Raw genomic sequence first — 24,883 nt, 5'->3', positions numbered from 1 at the left:
GGGATATGCAGGGCCACAAGGGTACAGAATATGATTGCATACAATTCTGCTGCTGGTGCCCACAGTGCCTCATGGCTGCCCAGTTTTGAACTGCTAGATCTGTACACAATCTATTCCTAAAACTGAGTGGTTAATAATAATATAATAATTGCTTATTGTCACAAGTAGGCTTCAATTAAGTTACTATGAAAATCCCCTACTCGCCACATTCCGGCGCCAGTTCGGGGAGGCCAGTATGGGAATTGAACCCACGCTGCGTGCCTTGTTTTGCATTACAAGCCAGCTGTTTAGCCCACTGTGTTACACAGCTCAATGGATGGTATCCTCAGCATGATGATAGGACTTCATCTCCATAAGGACTGTGCAATGGTTACTTCTAGCATGAACAGCTTATCTGCACGGGTAGATTGGTAAGGACATGATCACGTAGGATTTTCCCTCTTGTTGGCTATCTCACTACCTGCTATAGGACCAATCTGACAAATACATCCTTCAGGACTCAGCCAGCTTGGCGAGCAACCCACACTTGCTGATGGATAAGCCTGCCATCATTTTATGCCCTAACTACCCTCAATGTTTCTTCCAAGTGGTGATCATCATTGGAGGAGCACTAGTACAATAGCTGAGGGAGGGCAGTCGATGGTGATCAGCAGGAGGATTCCTTGCCCATGTTTGAACTGATAACCTGGGATTTCATGAGTCTGGAGTCAATGTTAATACTCCCAGGACCATTTCCTCCTTACGGCATATCACTGTGCTGCCACATCTAGTGGGTCTGCCCATGGATGGTAATGGTGGTGGAACACTAGCTGTAACGTAACATTCAATGAGTATGATGGTGTCAGGCTGTTGCTTGACTCCTCCGGAGGACAGCTCTCCCAATTTTGGCACAAGCCTCCATATGTTATGAGGAGCACTTTGCAGGATCGACAGGGTAAGATGTTGTCATTTCCAGTGCCTATAGGTTGACGTTGGGTGGCCTGTCCTGTTCTTATTCAACTTTTTTGCAGCGGTATGATACAACGGAATGGTTTGCTAGGCCAATCCAGAAGGCAGTTAGCAACCAACCACATTGAGGGTCTGAAGTTACATTCAGCCAGATTGAATCAGAACATCAGATTTCGTTCCCTGAAGCACATTAGTGAATTAGATCATAGAATCCCTCCAATTCAGAAGGAGGCCATTTGGCCTATCGGGTCTACACTGACTCTCTGAAAGAGAATCCCACTTATGCCTGTTCTCACCATCTGTTCCTGTAACCCCACCAGACCTCTGGACACTAAGGGGCAATTTAGCATGGGCAATCCACATAACCTGCATATCTTTAGACTTTGGGAGCACCCAGAGGAAACCCACGCAGACACGGGGAGAACGTGCAAACTCCACACAGACAGCCCCTAAGGTTGGAATTGAACCCGGGTATCTGGCACTCTGAGACAGCAGTGCCAACCACTGTGTCAGTGTGCCTCCCTTACTTTGACAATCGATTTGTTTCTTGGTCATTGTTACTGAAACTGGCTTTTTATTCCAGAGTTATTAATACATTGAATTCATATTCGACCAGCTGCCAGGGTGGGATTTGATACATGTTCCCAGAGAATGCACTAATCCAGTCACTACAACCTTACCATCATGCTTCGATTCCCTTGCTCAGGGACACAAGCTGTTTTTTCACAAACATTTAATTTCTCATGACATAGCTCACAGCCAAGAAATTGAAAATTGTCTCTCAACACACCAATTCCGTTTGTCATCGTCTCCACCTTCACTATTTTTGCCTGATTCTCTCTGCACCTCATGCACTCTTCTTCCTATTGTTTCTGCAACATTTCATTTGTCACCAACACCGATTCTCACAATCTCTCTCTTCCAAGGAAAACATAAAGGGAGCTGGTTAGAAAAGAACAGAGAAGTGGGATTCACACACATAACTCCAGTTGAAAGGATTTGCACAAATGCATTGAACCTAATGACCGGCTGTGCTGCACTCTCCATGATTCTATTATCTGTCTGTTAGTCTCTCCTTTCCTCAGTTTACTTTTCTTCTTATACATCTCCCACTCTGTTTGTCTCTGACAAATACCCTTTCAGTCAATTACTCAACTGGCATCTCTGACATTTCGCTGAGTCCAAACTGGACAAGGGAAGCTGCTGACAAAGGGGAAAACATATTACCCTCTGCAAATTGCATCTCCACATCCTCTGCAAATAGCAACATCATCTACCAGCCATAAACAAAATGCTGAGGCTATATTATGTATCCCACAAAAATATATTGTCCGTGATACATTTACCAAATTATCCTAATTCATAGCAATACCTTCAAAAGACAAAACATAGCTTAATTTCTTATTTGTTAGCCTCTCCCACCATGCCTCCCTCCTCACAGGAGTGGTATTGGCATTGAGGTCTTGACACTGGACTAGTAATCCAGACTGGCAGATTATCTTTGCTATTTGCAGAGCACGATAATAACCAGAAACGTTGATCGCTAAATGCCATCTGACAAGCCACTAAGTTGTATCAAAGCGTTAAAAAGTCAAAAAGGAATAAAACCAGACGGGCCTTGGCACTGGGAACAACATCGACCTTGTCAACTCCACAAAGGCCTCCTATTAACATCTGGGGGCTTGTGTCAATATTGGGAGAGCTGTCTCACAAACGAGTCAAGCAACAGCTTGATATAGTCATACCTTACAGACAATGTCCCAGCCACCACCATCCCTGGGTATTTCCTGTTCCACCAGCAGGACAGACCCAGCAGAAGTGGCGACATAATGGTATACAGTCAGAACGGATTGTTCTGAGAGTCCTCAACATCGACTCTAGGCCCCGTGAAGTCGCATGGCATCAGGTCAAATACGGGCAGAAAAACCTCCTGCTGATTACCATGTACCATTCTACCCCCACCCTTCAGCAGATGAATCGGGACTCCGTCAAGTGTGAACACCACTTGGAGGAAGCATTGAGGGTGGCAAGGGCATAGAATACATTCTGGGGGTGGGGTGGGGGGTGGCAAGGGAATAGAATACATTCTGGAGGGGGGGGCGAACTTTAATTTCCATCACCAAGAGTGGATTGGAAGCATCACTACTGACTGATCTGGCCAAGTCCTAAAGGACATAATTGCTAGACTGGGTCTGTGGCAGGTGGTGAGGGAACCAACAAGAGGGAAAAGCATACTTGACCTCAGGTCTTGACCTCATTGCAGCCTGAGGACAAAAGAGCTGAGTTCCAGAGATGATGCGAGAGTCACTGCACTTGACATTAAGGCAGCATTTGACCGAATATGGCGTCAAGAAGTCCTAGCAAATTGGAATTGATGGGAATCAGGGTGAAAAAGTTCTGTTGGTCCGAGTCGCACCTAACACATAGGAAGATGGTTGTGATAGTTGGAGGTCAATCATCTCAGCTTCAGGCCATCACTGCAGGAGTTCTTCAGGTCAGTGTCCTAGGCCCAACCATCTTCAGATGATTCATCAATGGCCTTACTTCCAACATACAGGGCAGCACGGTAGCATGGTGGTTAGCATAAATGCTTCACAGCTCCAGGATCCCAGGTTCAGTTCCCGGCTGGGTCACTGTCTGTGCGGAGTCTGCACGTCCTCCTCGTGTGTGCGTGGGTTTACTCTGGGTACTCCGGTTTCCTCCCACAGTCCAAAGATGTGCGGGTTGGGTGGATTGGCCATGCTAAATTGCCCTTAGTGTCCTAAAAAATAAGGTTAATGGGGTGGGGTTACTGGTATAGGGTGGATACGTTGGTTTGAGTAGGGTGATCATTGCTCGGCACAACATCGAGGGCCGAAGGGCCTGTTCTGTGCTGTACTGTTCTATAAGATCAGAAGTGGTGATGTTCACTGATAATTGCACGATGGTCAGCACCATTTGCGACTCCTCAAATACTGAAGCAGTCCATGTCCAAATGCAGCAAGATTTGGTCAATATCCAGGTGGCACAACATTCACTACATCTTGCCAAATGGCCCATTTATGCCAAATCACTGTTCCTGTTAGCTAGCCAATCTTCTATCCATATCAATATGTTACCGCTAACACCATGAGTTTTTATTTATTGAAAAGAAATTTGATGTGACACCTTATCAAATGCTTTCTGGAAATTTAAGTACAGGACATCCACTGGTTCCCCTTTATCCAAAGCATGTGTGACTCCTTCAAAGAACTCCAATAAATTGGATAAACATAATTTCCCTTTCAGAAAACCACATTGACTCTGCCGGATTGCTTTGGCATATTTAATAATAGCTTCTGACATTTTCCCTGTTTGGTGCAGTTTATGAAAATGGATTTTTCACCACAAATAAAATATTTTAATAAGAGCATGGAGTCCTTCAATTGTGAGCATTCCAATTTTAAAAAATGTGTTTTTTTTGCGTTAGTCATACTTGGAATTCCTCAAACATTTGTCCTGGTTTGGCCATTTCAGCTGAAGTGCACTGATAAGACTGGTGGAAACAGGGATGGGTGGGACTTGAAAAAAAAATGAAATGAAAATCACTTATTGTCACGAGTAAGCTTCAATGAAGTTACTGTGAAAAGCCCCTAGTCGCCACATTCCGGCGTCTGTCCGGGGAGGCTGGTACGGGAATCGAACCGTGCTGCTGGCCTGCTTGGTCTGCTTTAAAAGCCAGCGGTTTAGCCCAGTGAGCTAAACCAGTCCCTGTTACTGTTAGCTTAGCATTTAGGTACGGAAAACCAAGATGGCAGCTTAAAATGCTTTTAAGAACTGTGCGGACTATTATTACTTGCCTTTTTTTGCTTTCTAGTTGCATATTGGTCAAGCCTTTCTTATCTCTGTCATAAGCTTTGACGCCATCAGTTATTATTCATGCGGCAGTGATTTGTTGCTTTGTTTACAAATAATGGGCGGGATTCTCCCATACCGGGCTGGCGGGGGGTCCCGGCGGGACGGAGTGGCGTGAACCACTCTGGCGTCGGGCCACCCCAAAGGTGCGGAATTCTCCGCGCCTTCAGGGACTAGGCCGGTGCCGGAGTGGTTTGCGCCCTGCCGGCCGGCATGGAAGGCCTTTGGCGCTGCGCCAGTCAGCGCCGAAGGGACTCCGCCGGCCGGCGCATGCGCGGGAGCATCAGCGGCTGCTGACGTCATCCCCGCGGATGCGCAGGGGGGGGTTCACCTTCGCGACGGCCATTGCGGAGACTTACACGGCCGGCGTGTAGTAATAGTGTGTCCCCACGGCACAGGCCCGCCCGCGGATCGATGGGCCCCAATCACGGGCCAGGCCACTGTGGGGGCACCCCCCGGGGCCAGATTGCCCCGTGCCCCCCCAGGACCCAGGAGCCCGCCCGCGCCACCAGGTCCCGCCGGTAAGAGACCCAACCCAATTTACGCCGGCGGGACCTGCATAGAACGAGCGGAACTTCGGCCCATCGCGGCCGGAGAATCGGCGGGGGGGGCCCGCTGCGAGTGGCCGCCAACCGGCGCAGCGTGATTCCAGCCCCCGCCAAATATCCGGCGCCGGAGAATTCAACAGCCGGCGGGGAGGGATTCACGCCGCCCCCCAGCGATTCTCCGACCCGACGGGAGGGTCGGAGAATCCCGCCCAAGATGTTTGAGCCAATCAAGATTTCAAGCATGAGAGATACTTTGCACATGGGCTGGATACTTTCCCTGCCTGATGAATGTGCACCGCATACAAAATATTTGATTATAGATAGACTGGATTCATAACAGCCAAATCTTGCTGCCTTCATTTGTCAAATAAATGCACTGAGTAATTAAAGGATTATTCAGACAAGCCTGCATCTCATGTCAGAGGACTGAACTGAAATCAATTCACTTGATCTGTCAGACTGGAAAGACAAAACAATTCTCTGCTGAAGAAGTCTACTTCTTACTCATTAAGCACAAGATTCGGCTCAGTGGCACTTCATTAATGAGATTAATTGCTTCGGGAGTAGAAATTCCTTTCTGCATATGACCCTGAAGGATTGCTGTATTATAAAATAGCACCCAACATGATTCATATTGCACATTTCTGATTCAAACTGAAAAGTTGACAGACTGGGGCTACTGTACCTTGGTCATTAGCCATTTTGTCAGGATGTTCAACTGTAAGAAAAGACAATATATTAGATTCTGATAGCTTCTGAGAGAGGCTTGCCTGTGGAACTGAGCTCTGAAGAACAGGCATGACGCACGTTGGTTGCGCTGACTAATTACAATAAAGGACAGGCACTTTACATTTGCATTTCAAACAAAAAGACAAGAAAAAGAACCATCAAAGCAGAAGATATATTATCACCTGGTTCACTCGAGGGACCTCACGGAAAGCTTAGGGACTTTATGTGACTGTATTGCTGGACCTTGCTTTTAATAGAATAACTTACTTCTGTTTAAAAAGTGAATCTGTGAAATCAATACTTTTATGAGAAAAAAAATTCCTAGTCAAACTCAATCCTTTCTGCACAATCTGTATTTAAGTGGAAGCTGCCACATTTAAGCAGGGTTAATGTAATAAACAAGATGTAATAAGGGGCTGAATAAGGTGTAAAAGGACATGTTGATAGGGTGTGATGTAGGCAGGAGGAGACTTGTGTCATGTATAAACAATAGCATAGGCTTATTGAATCAATTGAGCTGTTTTGTGTAGTAAAATTCTATATCACTCATTCTTGACAATGCACAAGATAATTTAGTACCTGTTGATTTTGTCATTATCACTGGTAACCACATCACTGCTTTTATGTCCAGTCCCTGCGATGAATATAAACTACTTGTTCAATGTTTTATTAACTCTGTCAATGCCTGTGGTTGAAGATCTTTATGGCAGAGTATAACCACCCTTGAAGTGCTGTGATCTTCCCAATATTTACTTTCCTGTATCCCAAACTGGCAAAATTTGCTTTTGGATTGTAGATACCTCAATATAAAAAGACATGTTCAAAACTTCTGCCTGGTTCTTCTGACAAACCTTCTGCAAACATACGTTGTACATTTCTGCCAATGAGTCCATGACATTGGAATATAAGGAAAATAGGAAGGAACTTAAGCAAGGAGTCAGGAGGGCTGAAAAGGTTCACAAAAAGTCATTTACAAATAGGTTTAAGGAAAATCTCAAGGCTTTTTACACATACATAAAAAGCAAGAGGGTAGCCAGGGAAAGGGTTGGCCTACTGAAGAACAGGGGAGGGAATCTATGTGTGGAGCCAGAGGAAATGGGTGAGGTACAAAATTAATACTTCGCATCAGTATTCACCAAAGAGAAGAAATTGGTGGATGTTGAGTCTGGAGAAGGGTGTGTAAATAGCCTAGGTCACATTGAGATCCAAAAAGATGAGGTGTTGGGCGTCTTGAAAAATATTAAGGTGGATAAGTCCCCAGGGCCTGATGGGATCTACCCCAGAATACTGAAGGAGGCAAGAAACAAAATTGCTGAGGCCTTGACAGAAATACCAGAGGACTGGAGAATAGCCAATGTTGTTCCTTTGTTTAAGAAGGGTAGCAAGGATAATCCTGGGAACTACAGCCTTACTTCAGTGGTAGGGAATTTACTGGAGAGAATTCTTCGAGACAGGATCTACTCCCATTTGGAAGCAAGTGGATGTATTAGCGAGAGGCAGCATGGTTTTGTGAAGACCTCTATGATCCCACAATTAACCCCCTCACCCCCCCCCCCCCTCTGCGGCACTCTCCCCCAACCCCCACCCTCCGTGATAAATAGAGGATTTTAGGAATATTGGCTTCTAAATATTGAGCACTTTAAGGGTTAGAAACCTGGGGTTATAGTGTGTTTGACTGCAGTGACTATGTTTTTTTAAAAGGATTTTGGTTTTGCAGGGCTTGGGAACTAACCTTTAGGAGTCAGAAGGTGAAATTCACCAGAGGAATGTGGTTTTCAGTCTGAGCTAATGAACTGTGGTTTGACTGCGGAAAGTTCCTGGGGAGTTAATGTGCTTTCAGTCTGCAGAGATAATTTGTTTTCAAATTGGGGAGATGATGTAATTGTTGGTGGAGCTAAGGGATACCGAGAGATATTTTGGAAAAGTTTTGGAGAGGAGTTAAAGTCTAATACTGAGTCCTTAATTCTCTCATAGTAGGATAGTTAGAAAAAGAGTAATTAAGGGTACAGTCGACCTGAATGGCAACAGAGTCCAGTAGGGCACAAGATTAGTTGAGTGTTTCCTGGTGCTCAGAGCGCCAAGAAACATGCCGCAATCTGACAGCCATCCTGGTAGATCAGGGGCCTCAGTGAGGAACTCCTAAACAAGGCCACACCATGCCCCATTTTCTGCACTGAGGAGCTCCAACTCTGCAACCCCCTATGCACATGCAGGGCACACTCCTGCCCGATCACGAGCCATGCCAGCTGGAAGAGCATCTTGGCAGGTGTCACTAACAGTGCCAGGGTAACCACGGTGTCTCAATCTAATATGCAGATGAACAGCCAGAAAGTGATCTCTCCCACAATGGGTGGCATTTATAGCGCAAAGTCTTACGAGATCGTGTTAGATCTCGTGAGGCGTGGCGTGCCGGGTAGGTCCCGGAATTGGGATCTCCCAGCATCTACCGGTCACAACCAGTTGATCACATGCAATATTTAAAGTGGAGCTGTCTTTCTGAGGATAGGGAAGAAGCTGAAACGCGGCAAGCGAACCTGATTTTTTGAAAATATTCCACCAGAGTCTGAAGGGGTTCCAAGAGGAGCCACATCTGTTCTGTAAATAAAGTATTACTCTCTGCCATGCTGATTATTAAGATGGATTATGGGCTGTACATTTATTTTCTTGTTGTTTAATGGGGAATTGAGTAGTAGTGTTTAAGGGGTAATTGTAAGCTGTTCTTTTCAGGTATGAAGTTGAAGAGTTTAATATTGTATTCCTAATAAAGTTTTTTTTTTAAATACCCAATCCCTATTTCTTCATGCAATCACTCCTGGAGCGAATCATTATTTCCACACAGTCTTACAAATAAACTAAAATATTGGGATTTTGGTCCTGTAACCTAGCCACTGTTGGGGTCTTGTATTTTAAAAAAAATAAATTTAGAGTATCCAATTAATTTTTTCCAATTAAGGGGCAATTTAATGTGGCCAATCCACCTACCCTGCACAATGTTTGGAATGTAGGGGTGAGACCCACGCAAACACAGGGAGAATGTGCAAACTCCCCACAGGCAGTTACCCAAGGCCGGGTTCAAACCTGGGACCCCAGCGCCGTGAGGCAGCAGTGCTAACCAACCCCCCACTTGTTCTCCAGTATGCACACTCCTACTCCTCCAACACACATAAGGGGAAGCGTCCCATCCCCAATGGAGAAGAGGTTCCCCCCTCTCATTGTCCTGTCTCAGACCCCCCTCCCCTCCCCAGCACTGCCACCTGGCAGTGCCAGGGTGCCAGGGGGCAGCTGTCCAGCCCTTGCTTTCAAAAACCACTAGTGAATAGTGTCGGTGTGATGTCACACCACTTGGGGAGGAACTCCCCGGGGGATTGTAAGGTCCGTCGTAAAGCCGTTTAATGATATTCAAATGTATTTAAATTAATGAAAATCAGGTTCACCCCCTGGTCTCGTCACTGTTGGTGGGCAGGGAACATTCTGAGATTTTGCAGGACAAATCCAGTTATTTCCCTCTCGGGAGAGTTAGCGGCCATAATGGGATTTGCGGGTACATTGAATGGGCCTGCAAAATCACGGCACAAGTGTTTCTGGACTAGAAATTACAAAGTCATCATAAAGTAGCACGAGCATCAATAATCAAGCCAGCCACACCATAATATTTGCAAAAGGAGATAAATTGAGTCGAACATTTCCAAAATGTATTTTATGGTTTGTTTCCAGAGAGGAAAGAAAATTTTGTGTTCGCAAGTGAAACCACTTCCATGTTTTACAACCAATCACAGATCTGGTTCAGAGTAATGCCTCTTGGGTTCATGCTCCGATCTCACAATAAACTGAATCAATCATAACATGTCCATTTCCAGATGCTTTTGAACATTTTGAGCGATTTAACCATTGTGATAAACCATGGGCACGTCACTGCTGTAATTCAAAACGTTCTACAAACTGGATTGAGACAGTACCAAACTAACATCGTGTAGAAAACATGCAACCATTAAAGAAATTAGACTTTCATCCAACTGGTCAAATTAGGATTTAAACTCAGGTCCCAGAGGTTAAATGACAGCTTACAACTCATTGTGACAACCAGTCCTGATTTTATCATTATTTTTTAAAACGCACATTTTCCAGATGCCTTGGTATTTTACAAAATCTATCAATTGTCATGCCAGGGTGTTCAGAAACTCCTTGTAGGCAGAAATAAATAATTAATGAGTTTAAAGATTTTCCATTCACTAATGTGAACAAAGATGTCGGCATCAATGAAACACAGTTACTTCACTTAAATTAGTGAATGGGAAAATTGTCCTCGGTTACAGACCAGCCCCCTCTCTTCACCCAACACAGACTCACAATGTTCATTTTGTTTCTCTCTTCAGGGAATATAGGCCCACTTTACACAATCTCTTCTCACAGAATAAACCTCTCATCCTAGTAATCAGTGAGTCTTCATTGCCCTTCCTCTCCGGCACCTTTCCTCTAAGATATAGACACTATACGGCGGGCGCAACGGCAGCACAGTGGTTAGCACTGTTGCTTCACAGCGCCAGGGTCCCAGATTCGATTCCTTGGGTCACTGAGTGTGCGGAGTCTGCATGTTCTCCCTGTGTCTGTGTGGGTTTTCTCCGGGTGTTCCGGTTTCCTCCCACAATTCCCGAAGACATGCAGTTATGTTATTTGGACATTCTCAATTCTCCCCCTGTGTTCCCAAACACGCGCCAGAGTGTGGCGACTGGGGGATTTTCACAGTAACTTCACTGCAGTGTTGATGTAAGCCTACGTGTGACAATAATAAAGATCATTATTACTTTGGGTGTGGCCTCACCAACAAACAATAGTTTGCATTGCGGTTGTCAACTCTGTCTTAAGCAGCGCCTGGTGTAGCTCAGGACCCTCACTCATGGCAGTCTCTGCCACATTTGCTGCAGGGGAAGATAGTGGGCTGAGAAGAGCATGATTCATTGGCCTATGTTTTCTCTTGGCCAGCTGAAATTTTAGTTTCTGCTCACCTCTTCCAGTGTCCTTCAAAACAGTCAGCCTCCAGAGGCCATGTTCATCAATGACTGTCCCTCAGTTGTCAGTGTCAATGTCCGCCAGCTTCATATCTCACTTGCAGGTATCCTTGTCGCTGAGGTACAGATGCCCAGGAGGTCGTGACTCATTGGTCAGTTCACTGTACAGAAAGTCTTTGGAAAGTCTTTAGCTCACTGGGCTAAACCGCTGGCTTTTAAAGCAGACCAAGCAGGCCAGCAGCACGGTTCGATTCCCGGACCAGCCTCCCCGGACAGGCGCCGGGATGTGGCGACTAGGGGCTTTTCACAGTAACTTCATTGAAGCCTACTCGTGACAATAAGCGATTTTCATTTCATTTTCATTTCAATTTTCATTTCATTTTCATCTTCCATTTAATGTAAGAGGTTGAGCCAGCGCAGGTACCTGTAATAAAAACAGGAAGCGCTGGAAGGACTCAGAAGGTCTGGCAGCAATTGTGGAGCGAGAATCAGTTAGATTTTTGAGTACCAACGACTCTTTTTCAGAACTTGTACCGGAAACATTAATTCTGTTTCTCTCTCCACAGATGCTGCCAAGCCTGCTGGGTTTTTCCAGCACTTTCTGTTAAGTTCCAGATCTTCAGTATCTGGCGACGAGGGGTGCAGTCAACATGAAACCCCATTGACAATGCTGGGACCGGTAGATCCCACTGATGGGCTGCCTCTGCCGCCAAAAAACAGGGTAAATCGCCCATTGTTGGCTTGGCAATGTGTGCATGCTCTAGAACCTCTGATTTGGTCGTCACGTCCTGCCGAGAGATGATGAAGATGTGCCTGAGACAGCAAAAGTAGAAATTGCTCAGCTTTTTCTCCTGCCTTAATCTTATAGAATGGTGGATAAGGTGCAAATGACCAAATCCTGCTCTTATGTTTCTATGTGATTTCTGTCCATTTGTCGCTGAAGGTGTTCCTTAGTAAAGAATGCTCGTGCAGCATTGTCAGTGTAGAGCAACTCTCCAATGAAGACTCCAGGAGAACAAGGCTAAGGAACTTATCATCAATTCCCACATCTAAATGGACAAAAGAGCTGAATGCCAGAGGTAAGGTGAGAGTGACTGCCCTTGACATGAAGGCAGCATTTGAACGAGTATGGCATCAAGGCGCCCAAGCAAAACTGGAGTCAAGGGAATCAGGGGAAAACTCTTCGCTGGCTGAAGTCATACCTGGTGCAAAGGAAGATGGTTTTGGTGCTTGGAAGTAAATCATCTCCACAACATCACTGCAGGAGTTCCTCAGGGTTGTGCCCGAGGCCCAGCCCTTTTCAGCTGCTTCATCAATGACCTTCCTTCCATCATAAGGTCAAAAGTGGGGATGTTTGTGGATGACAGCACAATGTTCAGCATCAATTGCGACTCCTCAGATAATGAAGCAGTCCATGTTCAAATGCAGCAAGACCTGGACCATATCCAGGCTTGGGTTGACCAGTGGCAAGTTACATTTGTGCCACACAAATGCCAGGCAATGACCATGTCCTAGAAGAGAGGATCTAACCATCACCCCTTGATATTCAAAGGCATTACCATCACTGAACCCACCCCACAATCAATGACCTTCCTTCCATTATAAGTCAAAAGTGTTGCATTTACGCAGAACAATACTTTTCACTGTATCTCGGTACATGTGACAATACACCCAAATTGAAAGAGGATTGCAGGGTGGAGACTGTGCTTAATGCTGCCTTTTGGATGGCTGTGTTTCGATTGAAAAAAAGGGGTCTGGTGCCATTGCGTACAGGTTTGAGATGAGCCCTGGTCTGGGGTGCATGGTCCAGTGGAGCCCCAAGAAGTCCCAGAGGCTGAGAATGTCAGACCCATCCAACCATTATGACTGGCATGACCAGGGGTCTACCGAAGATAGCTTTCTTATTTGGAGATCAGCGAGGCAAAATGCCGTGCATATCTGCAATTGTCGAGAGGTGTGGTTGCTCGCGTGTAACACATTCTGCGGGAGGATCTAATGCCATATGGAATCATCCACTGCCAGTGTCCCTGGAGATCACCACCACACTCAATTCTTTTGCAAGCGTAATGTTTCAGGGGTCCACAGGAGACCTATGCAGCATCTCTCAGTCCTCAACACATAAATGTATATAGCAGGTGACGGGATGCTCCCTACAGTAAGACTCATTATTATATGAAATTCATAATGGATGAAGTTAGCTAGGTTGCTGGATTTCTGGAATTTGCAGCTATCTCAGGCTTCCCCAGAAAATAGGACGTAATTGATTGTACACCTGTGGCTTTGAGAGCTCCATGGCAACAGACCCGGATCTTTATTAACAGGACTCGCTCTCAGGAGCCACAGATATTTGAAGGGTTGCAGCGCCTAGAGGGTTGGCTGCCGGGTGATAAAGGATACCCGCTGAAAAGATGGCCCATGACACATGTGGGCCATCCTCAAAATGCCTCAGAGGACAGAAAAGTGGCAAACTCTGTTAAAAGCTCCATCATTGAGCAGGCCATTGCCACGTTGAAGATGTGTGTCCGTTGTTTGGACCGTTCTGCAGTACTTTCCACAGAGGGTATCCAACATCACTATAGTCTGTTGAGTACTGAGCCACTGGCTTTTGAAAGGGGAGATCACTTGCCACAAGGAGATGTGGAAGAGGCTGAGAACTCCTCAGATGATGAAGACCTGGAAGGGTGGGAACATGCAGAGTGACATGATGGTCAGCCACCATGTGAGGATGTGCTCGGAGCAGCATGACATGGAAGACATGCCTGTAACGCACTGAAGTCCACAAGGTTCCAGCATGAGTAAGGTCCAGGCCAGAGGTACCTAGCGCATTACTCCTGTTCCTTAGTGCCATACCAGTTCTCAGAAAGGCCTTTACAAGCAGTAACATCAAGAGCAAGGTCTACGTTAAGCCTTGTACCTGCAGCCAGCAGAAACCTAAGCTGTATGTAGCCGCTGTGGAAAGTGCAAGATAGCTCTCCAGTAGAAATCTAGTTTAGTTGGTTTTGCACAGTGGGCTAAACAGTGAGCTTGTAATGTGGAACAAGGCCAGCAGCGCGGGTTCAATTCCCGTACCAGCCTCCCCAAACAGGCGATGTGGCGACTAGGGGCTTTTCACAGTAACTTAATTGAAGCCTACTTGTGACAATAAGCGATTATAATTAAATCCAGGCGGGATTCTCAGTTGCCCAACGCCGATATTTTAATCGCCGATCGGGCGGAGAATCCCTTCCGACGTCCAAATCAGGGGTGGCGCCGGTTTGACGGCTGTTTTTTATTCTCCGCTTCCTCCAAAATGCCGTCATTGTGTCGCGCACCACATGCCATTGGAACGGCATTGGTATGTCATTGAAAGGAGCCCTACACCGATACTCTGCCACCGATGGGCCAAGTTCTCGACTTCGCGGGGGACGTGTGGTCTCAGCGGCCGGGAACCTGACGTGGTGGCTGCGGACTGTGTCCAGAGCCACCACAGTCGGGCAGGAGCCGTGCTGCTAGTCAGGGGGGACTTTCGCGAGGGCTGGGGGGGGGGGGGGGGGGGGGGGGGGCGGCTGGTGGGGGTGGTCGGGGGGCAGTATTTGGCAGGTTGGGTCCGCGCACGGCCGGCGCCATATATTATGGCACGCCCGCTGCAGGTCATTGCCTTGCGCATGCTCGGCCATAAACCCAGCCATTCTCCGGCTTTTTTGTCCTGGGATCCGGGTGTTTTATCCGGCGCGGCTGCTAGCCCCTCACTGGTCCCAGATTGGTGAGGGTTTGACGCTAATTTAGGCATCATAGAATGCACAGTTCTCAGGCCGGCGGTGGCACTTAGCCGCAAAATCGGAGTATTAAGCCCCTGTGTCTACAGCAGATTATGCAATTATTGCCATCTGAATGAGATACTACTTTCGGCAATAGAGATACACATATGGTTGGAGACACTGTCACGGCTACAAGTCTTGTACTTTGGCACAGCAATTATGACAACATTACTTGTAACCCTGAAAGGCACATGAGCACACATGTCTATGGTCTTTTATAAGGAATAAAGGTTCCAAACTCAATGTGCAGACACTTTCACGGATGAGCTTGACACATCTCCCTGACATTACACAGGGAGCAAGTCACTAATATGAGCCTGCTAAACATCACATGAATCTGAGGCTCACAAAGGCAGCCATTCAGAATGGGAGCTTGGGGCACCCTCACAATAAGAGGGCTCATCAAACCATATGTACAGCACATTCAAATGATGAGGTCATTGTCATGAATAGCAAATGATTTACAAAAGTGAATGATATGCACAGTGAGTGCCCCGATAGCGAACTCAACTTTTCCTAGCTTTTCTTACCCAACCGCTACATCTGGATGATTACCTGACATCCGCAGCAGAGGTAGAGACAGCCTGCTGACTGTTATGCCCTGTTGTCTGTGATGACGTTAGCAAGTGTCTTCTGAAGCCTTGAGGCCTGGACAGCTCTGGTCTGCTTTGAGTCTCCTGCTGTGAGGCAGGTGTACCCTCATTCGCCTGTGGAGCTGGAGGGGGTGAATTTACAGGCAAAGGGCATTTGGATTGGTTTGACGCTCCCAGAGTCACCTGGATGGATGGCCCAAGGTTGTCCAACTGATTGTCCTCCTCCCTTTGTGTGCCCTCAGGGCCCTTGCCTGACTTCCTGAGGAAAAGTAGCACTGGGAATGAGGTTGAGGGACCCATCCCGTCTCTCGCCTAGTCACTGATGGATTCCACCTATGCCTAGGAGTGCGAGTGCAGGTTAGTGTGCAAACCCAGCAAAATCTGCTGGATAGTCTCCGAAGTGCCCCGCCCGCCATCACCTTTTCATGGGAGACCTAAATCTCGCAACTCTGCCTGATGTTCTACTGCCTGTCCATGCACCTCCAGCATGGTCGCTATCTCCAGAGGCTCATCACTCACTCAGACTCAGTGGGTGCCAGATCTCCAGCAGTCCTCCGAGTGCCAGAAACCTGAACTGTCACTGCCTCCGATGGCTGTGGAAACGTGTCAGTGAGACATCCTCCAGAACGTGACCCCAAACCTAATCTCGATCTGTCACCCACTGAGGTGTGTGTGTCTGCACTGCTGGAGGGTGCAGCAAAATGCAGACGCAAGTCTTCATTGAATAGATCCTCATTACCCTCCTCTGAGGTGGCCTGGGGGCTGGGGCTTGTTAGCTCTGGTGGTTTTTTTGGACCAGCTCTGGCTGTAAGAAAGAAAAGATAGATTTAGTTCATCAGCAGACTGACTACAACATTGCATATCAGTCACAGGGAATGTCAGGATTTGATCAATTCATGGAGGGCTAATCCATACTGGATTGCTGGGAGAGGTCGAACTCACCTTCACCACAGGACCGATCACTGTCCTCCTCTGCAAACCTGGCAGCCTCCCCCTCAAATCTGGCGATCTCCAGTATGTTGTTCATCCCATCTCTGCTCTGGGATCTCTCCCTTTAGTTGTGTACAAGCTTGCCCTACATGAAGATAAATGGATGGGATGTGAAGAGAAGGGTGGAACAGAGGTTGGGAACCTTGCATGTGTGCTGTGTGTGCTGAGCACTCCATAATAAGGGCTGAAGGTGCTGTTTGTGCAACATAATAATAATCTTTTATTGTCACAAGTATGAAGTTACTGTGAAAAGCCCCTAGTCACCACATTCCGGCATCTGCTCAGGTAAGGAATTGAACCCACGCTGCGGGCCTTATTCTGCATTACAATCAGTTGTCTTAGCCCATTGAGCTAAACCAGCCATGATAGGTGAGATGCCAGTGATGAGACATTTAATGCTGATATCTCTCCCACTAATACCGCCTGAGATTCCTTAGCAACGCTGTGCTTTGAGTGCATAATGTCTTTATCAGGAGACAGTGGTATTGCCACTGGACTAGTAAGTCAGAGATCCAGGGTAATGCTTTCAGGACCTGGATTCAAATCCCACCATGGCAAATTCTGAAATTAGAATTCAATAAAAATCTGGAATAAAAAATCTAATGATAACCACAAAACAATTGTTGAAAAATCCATCTGGTTCACTAATGTCCTTTAGGGAAGGAAATCTGTCGTCCTTACCTGGTCTGGCCTACATGTGACTCCAGACCCACAGCAATGTGATTGATTGACTCTTAAATGCATTCAGAGATGGGCAATAAATGCTGGCCCAGCCAGTGACACCCACATCCCATGAACGAATAAAGAAAATGCAATGAGACGGTGAGTTTGGAGTGAGCAATAGGTTTTCTTCCCCTGGTGGTGAGAATTAGATTATTCGTCCTCTTCCCCAGTGGATAGTATTTCTTTGGTGCTTTACCACTGAGCTAACTTCCTTTGTGACACCCTCTCAGACCAGTGAGGTGAGGTTGATGGGCCTACCTTGGGAAAAGTTACTGGTGGACACCTCAGACTAATGCGTCCAAGAAGCTGTGGCTAAACCTTGACACACCCTTTTTTTCCCATTTTCTTCATTGGCCCTCTCCAGAACTTCCGACTACTCAGCAAACCGGTGCTCGCCCTGCCATGTTATTCAGGGAGCTACTCACTGATGAATGATTAATGAGTTCCAGGCATATGATTGGACATGAGGTCCTGCCCTGCTTCCCAGTGGGAAATGTGCCTTGTATCCCACCCGCCCATGTGGAAAATTCCACCCAATAAACAAAATAAAGAGAAGAAAATAAATATTAGATTAAGAGGGATAAGTCAGAAAGAAAAGGGAAAAAATGCAACTTGGTTTGCAAGTTTAAAAAAATCCAATAGCAGTTGAAAGTTGAAGGAATGAGAGTCCACAGTTATAAAGGCTAATTTTCAGTGCTAGAGAGGTTGCTCAGAAGTACCTACGACTTAGCATTCCATTAAAACACGTACTGAACATGAAATGGACAAGCCCTAACTTTCTTTCTGTGTGATTAGTCTACATCTATCTAGACTACAGGTAAGTACAGGAACTTCACACTGTTCACTACATTTGAAATGGGAACTGGACAGCAACTTTGACAGCACTTCCAAATTTTTGTTTCGAATTGCGCATTAGCACTTGACTCAAGTTGCTGCCTGATTTGCACATAATCTCACTGTTATTTTTAAAGTAATTTCTGGGCTCTCATCTTTAAACGTTTCGGTTTTCATATCCACGTTTAGCAACGTGAATAAAAGCAATGGGCAAAATAGCTTCCCAATTATTGTGTCAAAGAGATGGATGGAATTACAGTGTGTTTCCTAGAATTATGCATCTAGTTAATCTTGTGAATTTTAAACATTCGATTTGTCGACTTTCAAGAAATTGTTTGTACATGCATAAATAGGAAGGCAGATTATTATTTGAATGGGTGTAAATTGAGAGAGGTGGATACTCAGCGAGACCCTGGTGTCCTTGTGCATCAGTCGCTGAAAATAAACACACAGGTACAGCAGGCAGTAAAGAAGGAAAATGGTATGTTGGCCTTCATAGCGAGAGGATTTGAGTATAGGAATAGGGATGTTTTACTGAAATTGTATCAGGCATTGGTGAGGCCACACCTGGAGAATTGTGTGCAATTTTAGTGTCCTTATCTGAGGAAGGATATTCCTGCTATGGAAGGAATGAAACAAAGGTTTACCAGCTGATATTAAATAAACAATAAACAGAAGAACATTAGAATACTCATCTTACTTTAATCATGAAGGAAAGCATCAGAACTTATGGGTGAATTATCACAGCTTCCTTGTACGTACAGTGTCAACAATTGTGTGTTTTCTCTTTCTAAATCCCATGTCAAAAGTAATTCAGAGCCTCTCTGATCTGCTGTTAGCATGCCTGAAATTATTTTCTGAAGTGCTCCTTCTGAATGTCAAAATTATATTAAAAGTTTCCACAAATTCCCTCTCCATGCAAAGCACAACTATAACTCATTAGCATAATTCATTAGTGCAACTCTATAACTACATTAATGCACACAGAATAATATATTTTGAAAATCGATGCTGAAACCCAACCTTTTGGTGTTTTGAACAGAATAGGATCGGACAGGGGTCCCAGGCCTTTTGCATTTCGTCCTTGAATTCGGAAATAGTACACCGTGTCTAAATTGAGATCCAGAATCTGATGGGTCAGTCTATCACCACTGACTGACTCCATTGCCCATTCATCAATCGGTGCGTTCTTCTCGATTGTATAAAACAAAGAATAGCCTGAAGGTAAAGGAAAAAAAAATCATTCGGACTATTTTGTGATTACAATACTTTAATGAGATAGATTCAGCTTTTGTGTGATATCCGCAGTATTTGTATTGCAGAATTTGATTCAATATCATCAAACAATAAATGCATTTATCTTGGCTGCTTTAATGGAGGGAATATCCCAAGGTGCTTCAAACAGAAGAAAGTTAACTAAAAATAGGGTTGAAAATGAGCTTGTTTTTTTTTATAGCTGGATAGAGAAGCAACAAGGGCAATGTGTTTAGGGAAGGCATTCCAGAATGCAGGGTCAAAAAACCAAAAGGCTCTTCCACCAATAATGAAGTAGTGGACAGGGGGAAAGACAGTGGAAGTCAGAGCTGGAATAACTAAGGGCACAAGCTGTGACATAGGACAGGAGTGGACTGCAGAAATACAATGCTTCAATGCTGACGAAACCTTTTCTCACTGAAAACTGATAAAGAGCAACTAAGAGTCAGTGATCAAGCAAACTCAAGTCTTAACTTGGTACACGCAGTGTATATCTGAGCTAGACAGACCCGAAAGGTCCCAAATTTTAGTCTCCACTTCTGATACATTTATCATCTCATTATATGAGGCATGGTTGTATCATGATTAGCGCTGTTGCTTCACAGCTCCAGAGATCGGGGTTCGATTCCCAGCTTGGATCACTGTGTAGAGACTGCACGTTCTCCCCCTGTCTGCGTGGGTTTCCTCTGGGTGCTCCGATTTCCTCCCACAAGTCCCAAAAGACGCGCTTGTTAGGTAAATTGGACAGTCTGAATTCTCCCTCAGTGTACCCGAACAGGTGGCGGATTGTGGCGACTGGGGGATTTTCACAGTACCTTCATTGCAGTGTTAATGTAAGCCTACTTGTGACACTAATGAAGATTATTATTATTATTATTGTTAATACTCCTGAGATAGGGAGGAGTACATTTCTGCTTCGGATCAATCTCCAGTGATCAAAGTTGTAAATGCTATGTGTGTGAAGATCATGCGAAGGCAGGATTTTCTATGATAGACTCTTACATTCAACTAAGATAGTCTGCTGCTGACAATTATCATCTAGGCTCACATATGAGGAATGACTACTTGGGAAAGGTATCAAAGGTACATACATGGAACTATCATGCAGCAAGTGGGCAGAAAATCAAAAGCTTTATAAAAGTCAATAATTAAATGATGCTTACAACTTGGGACGTAAACTTTAAAACTTTATAACTATCACTTTCATCCTGAATTAAATTACAACCTTTGAATTACACTAAGTAAGTACACTGCAGTTCTTTAAAACTGGGGCAATTAAAGATTATAAATAAATGTTGACCTTGCCAAGGATGCCAACACCTCATAAATAAAGAAAAGGCCCAGCTCTAATTTTAAGGTTATGCCCCTTTGTTCTGGACTGGCCAACCAGAGAAAATTATTTTTATCCACCTACTCTATCTATTCATCTGAAACAAAACAATTAAAACATCCCCTAATCTTATATACACAAGGAATTGCAAGCTTAATCTATGAATCCTGTCCTCATAATTTAATGTTATTTCCCTGGTACCTTATTTTTCCAATTTTTATTCCATTCTAAAATTTATAAAACTAATGCGCAGAGAGAACAGGACTTACCCTTAATGCACCTCATTGTTTGCTTCAAAAAACAATTCAAAATCAAATGGAAGCCAATTTATGGTCTCCACAAGAGAGACATACAAAGTCCAAGCTGTATTTGGCGGATACACGGGTGACTGCTAATGCCAATGTGTCAGGAAGGTTCTGTTGAACAGGATATACCACAGACAACAGAGTTTTGGACAAGTTGCTGACTTATGATTTCCTCTCCTTGCATTTTCTATCTGTCTCTGATATGTGCTTACTTTTGAAGGAGGCTGCGCCACTTTCATTTGTTTATGCCAGGGCAAGCTTTTCCCAGAACGTATAGTCGATATCAGAATGCCGAAGTGAAGCTTTCAGTGTGTCCTTGGTGCTGCCAAGAGAGTGTACCCCAGATTCAAGCTCTGATTCACTTTTGGAAGAGAGTGTCAAGCATTCTAGTGACATGATCAGCCTCACGCAGATGTGATTGTCTCAATTTGGTGTGTATTCTTGGCATGCCAGCTCGGGTGAGCACCTCAGTGTTTGGAATTTTGTCCTGCTCTCTGATCCTCAGAAGCTTCTGAAGATAGCTAAAGTGAAAGCTGACATGTCGCTTATCCACAGTCCAACTTTTACATGTATACAGCAGAGTGGATGGTGCCAAAGCTCAGTAGACAGATTTACTCCTCTTTGTTCCCAACTCATGTTTGCAGTCTGCCAGAGGCTACACTTTCATTTAGCATTTATTGCATGTTCTTATCTCCAATATCAATAACTCGAGAGAATATACTGCTGAGATAACTGAACTTATCCACTATGGCAAGTTCCATGATGGCATGCATATACTAGATGATGGTCAGTCTCCTGACCTATCTGAGTCACTAATGCAGTTAAACAGAGCTGTGTGCTAGTACCAACCTTCATCAGTGTATTTTTCTCTGTAATGCCCTTTCATCTCTACATGGCTCCTGGGATCTGCCCAAGATGGATATGGGTGAGTGGCTATAGAAGTGGAATCAGGGTAGTGGGGACATGGGGGTGGTGGTGACCATGAGTTGGCATGGAGGTGGCATAACCTAGACTAACAGAATGGAATATGTTTCAAGCAAGTGTGCATGTGGATGCACACCATTATAAACTGTCAACTAAAAAAAGAAATTTTTCAACGAGTCAAAGCATTTCTTTTATTTGTTATTTGGCTGTTATCTTTTCTCAAAAACGTGCTTATTGCTTCCTGTCTAATCTTGCCTCTCCTACTTTGCCTATCACCATTACTGTAATGCAATAATTAAAGCAAGTTATGCAAATTGCCTGTGAGCCCAGAATTGTTCTGTGACAGATGGAAGTGGAATTACGCTGTTAACTAGAAACAAACTCCAGGTCCCAAAATCATAAAAGTATTAAAAACTTACAGCTGTGCCGAATTCCGAACAAATTTTCCCATTATAAATTTCTATTGCTATATTTCTAATAGAAATAATTATGTGAACTTGTTATGCTGTAATTATGCTGTTCAGCCAGTGGTAGTATAGTTTGCCTCAGTTTTACAACACACTATTTCTCAGTCAGTGCTTCCTATTTTACTATAAATAATACTGTAAAATCAGCACACCCTGTATAAAAATTTAAGAACAGAATGTATGACTCTGAAATGGGGTTCAATTATTCACTCTCCAACCTTACTTTTGAAGGCTACAACATCTTGGGTTGAAATTGGACCTGATCACAACCATCTTTTAGACTTTTTGGAGAAAGAAAATCAAATATTGTGGGACTATGCTCAGTCTAAAATACACTTGGCCACATGTTGGGCCAAGTGATATTCAGGTGTCCCACACAGTCACATAAAACCTTATCAGACCTCTTACGTATGTTAATCTGATGCCTCAGACTATAATAAGGCCCTTTCCCAGGCATTTATTGGTCTTGAGCTTTTTGGTACTCATTGCAGCTTAATCAGTGATCCTTAAAGGCCACCATCAAAAAGTAAGTATAAATTTTAAACCATACAGTTATATGAAGCCAGAACTAGGAGAGGTTCTCCTTCCAGATCTACAGCATTACTCCAAACTGCTGCCATTCTGTATTTTGATCCCGTCCCAATCTCCTCCCCACCCAGACCTCCTGGAGGGCTGTACTGGCAAGGCAGCCAGTCCAAACTGGTCCTCTATAAGAGGAAGCTCACCCTTAATAAGGTAATGTGGTCTGAGACACAATTTGGGATGAGCCTTGGGCCTCTGGAATCTGTCAATATACATTTCTGTGCGTTTGTTCATTCCTTTCCTTACACAATGCATTGGGTGGGAGGCTGGTGGGATGTCAAAAAGTATTATGAAGAAGCAGGTTGCCAGCAAATGAGAGTTGGCACAAGGAGATGCATAAAAAAAACAGTCAGTTTTAATTTGTTTCAGAATAGGGCCTAACAGCTCCTGTAATTCATTGCCCAAACAGTTCCTTGCTGAAGCTTCCACTGTTTAAGACATTTACACAGGCTAAATCTACCGAGGAAGATCAAACAACGTCGTAAAAATTGCTTTTAAAAATTGGCCCTTTTAACATAAATTTTAAGCAGAATGTTTAAATAGGGCCTTAATAGAAATAATGATGAATGAAATTAGGTAGAATGGACAATAGTTTTCCTCCACTTCTTTAGCAATAGGAATTTTAAAGTGTACCTGCATTGCATTGATGATAAGAAGGGAAAAAGTCTGATAGAAATTAAGCTTATTTTACCAGTGATCTTTCCATTGGCTTCCATTGGCGGCTGCCAGCTAATGATGACGGCTTGAGGCTTTCCTTCCCTGCTAATAACAGTCAGGTCCTTCGGGGCTGAAGTAGGAGCTATTATCCAAGGATAAAGCAAAGGGGAGGGGGAGAGAAAGAAAGCAATGTTAAGTGAACTGTGAATTATAACGTTTCCAATGTTACTGACAAGGCCATGTAAATTGGTCTCCATTCTAAGCAGGTCACTTCAAGTTTGAATCTGCAACGACGTTTCCCGAGCTGAACCCATGGTGCGAGCCTGGTAATGGGTACCTTGTTATTAACAGACGTTATGACCGACAAAGTGAATCTAACAGGTACTGAAGCATTCATTCTACATTGCCTGTTGAAGTGTTGAATAATCCTGCCACTAATTCGGGCAAACGAAACAATGCTTCAGATGGGCACTGAGATAGATTTTCACGTTTGAAATGCCATCTTCGAAATGGTGGAAATTTTCATGCCTTTGTTGATACTTTGCGAGGGGAATACAAAAGTAACACAGAGCTCCAGGACATGGAGCCAAGCTGCAAAGGCAGCTGTGGAGAAGCACTGAGTCGAGGCCATACAATGCCAAAATAAATAAAAAATCAATTAGTTTCCACAGTGGTTCTGTAACTTTGTTTCGTGAAATGCTGAGATTCACTGACTGAGGATGGCACAGCAACAATCCCAAGCTAAATTACTGGGCACAATGTTACGGTCCCCAAACAGTGGGTTTGCAGGGGTGAGGGTACATAGAATTGCCCAGGTGGTCGTCCGGCTGCCTTCTCTTGATCTATCCACAATTATAGTGGAGTTTAGTAACGTCCAGGGTAGCCCTCCCAAGCCTGCTCCAGTTGAGTTCTTTATTCAGAGCTGTTTCTTGTCTGGCCTCTCAATTTTGAGGATGGTGGGAGAAGTTCATCCGTGGACCTTGCGTGAAAACGTCATTGACTCAGCTGTGAGGGTCTCTGAGGTTAAATAGTATATTAATATCTATTGTAAGAACATACAAACCAGGAGCAGGAGTAGGCCATCTGACCCCTCGAGCCTGCTCCGCCATTCAATGAGATCATGGCTGGTATTTTTTGGACTCAGCTCCACTTACCGGCCCGAACACCATAACCCTTAATCCCTTTATTCTTCAAAAAAATTATCTATCTTTACCTTAAAAACATTTAATGAAGGAGCCTCAACTGCTTCACTGGGCAAAGAATTCCCTAGATTCACTACTCTTTGGGTGAAGAAGTTCCTCCTAAACTCAGTCCTAAATCTAC

At 44.7% G+C, this 24,883-nt stretch overlaps 1 protein-coding gene across 1 annotated transcript in view; it reads right to left on the bottom strand.

Moving 5' to 3' along the window:
• Positions 1 to 24,883, bottom strand: part of dcc (DCC netrin 1 receptor) — a 1,518,136-nt gene that overhangs the window by 123,420 nt on the left and 1,369,833 nt on the right. The window contains exons 21-23 of the mRNA XM_038792949.1: positions 23,595 to 23,702; positions 19,065 to 19,259; positions 6,055 to 6,087 (exon numbers count right to left, since the gene is read on the bottom strand). Coding sequence (XP_038648877.1) covers positions 6,055 to 6,087; positions 19,065 to 19,259; positions 23,595 to 23,702 — 336 coding nt within the window. The remainder of the gene's footprint in view (positions 1 to 6,054; positions 6,088 to 19,064; positions 19,260 to 23,594; positions 23,703 to 24,883) is intronic.

This window comes from Scyliorhinus canicula, chromosome 3, assembly GCF_902713615.1.
Source record: "Scyliorhinus canicula chromosome 3, sScyCan1.1, whole genome shotgun sequence".
NCBI lineage: Eukaryota > Metazoa > Chordata > Chondrichthyes > Carcharhiniformes > Scyliorhinidae > Scyliorhinus > Scyliorhinus canicula.
This window is presented reverse-complemented; position numbering and strand designations above follow the sequence as displayed.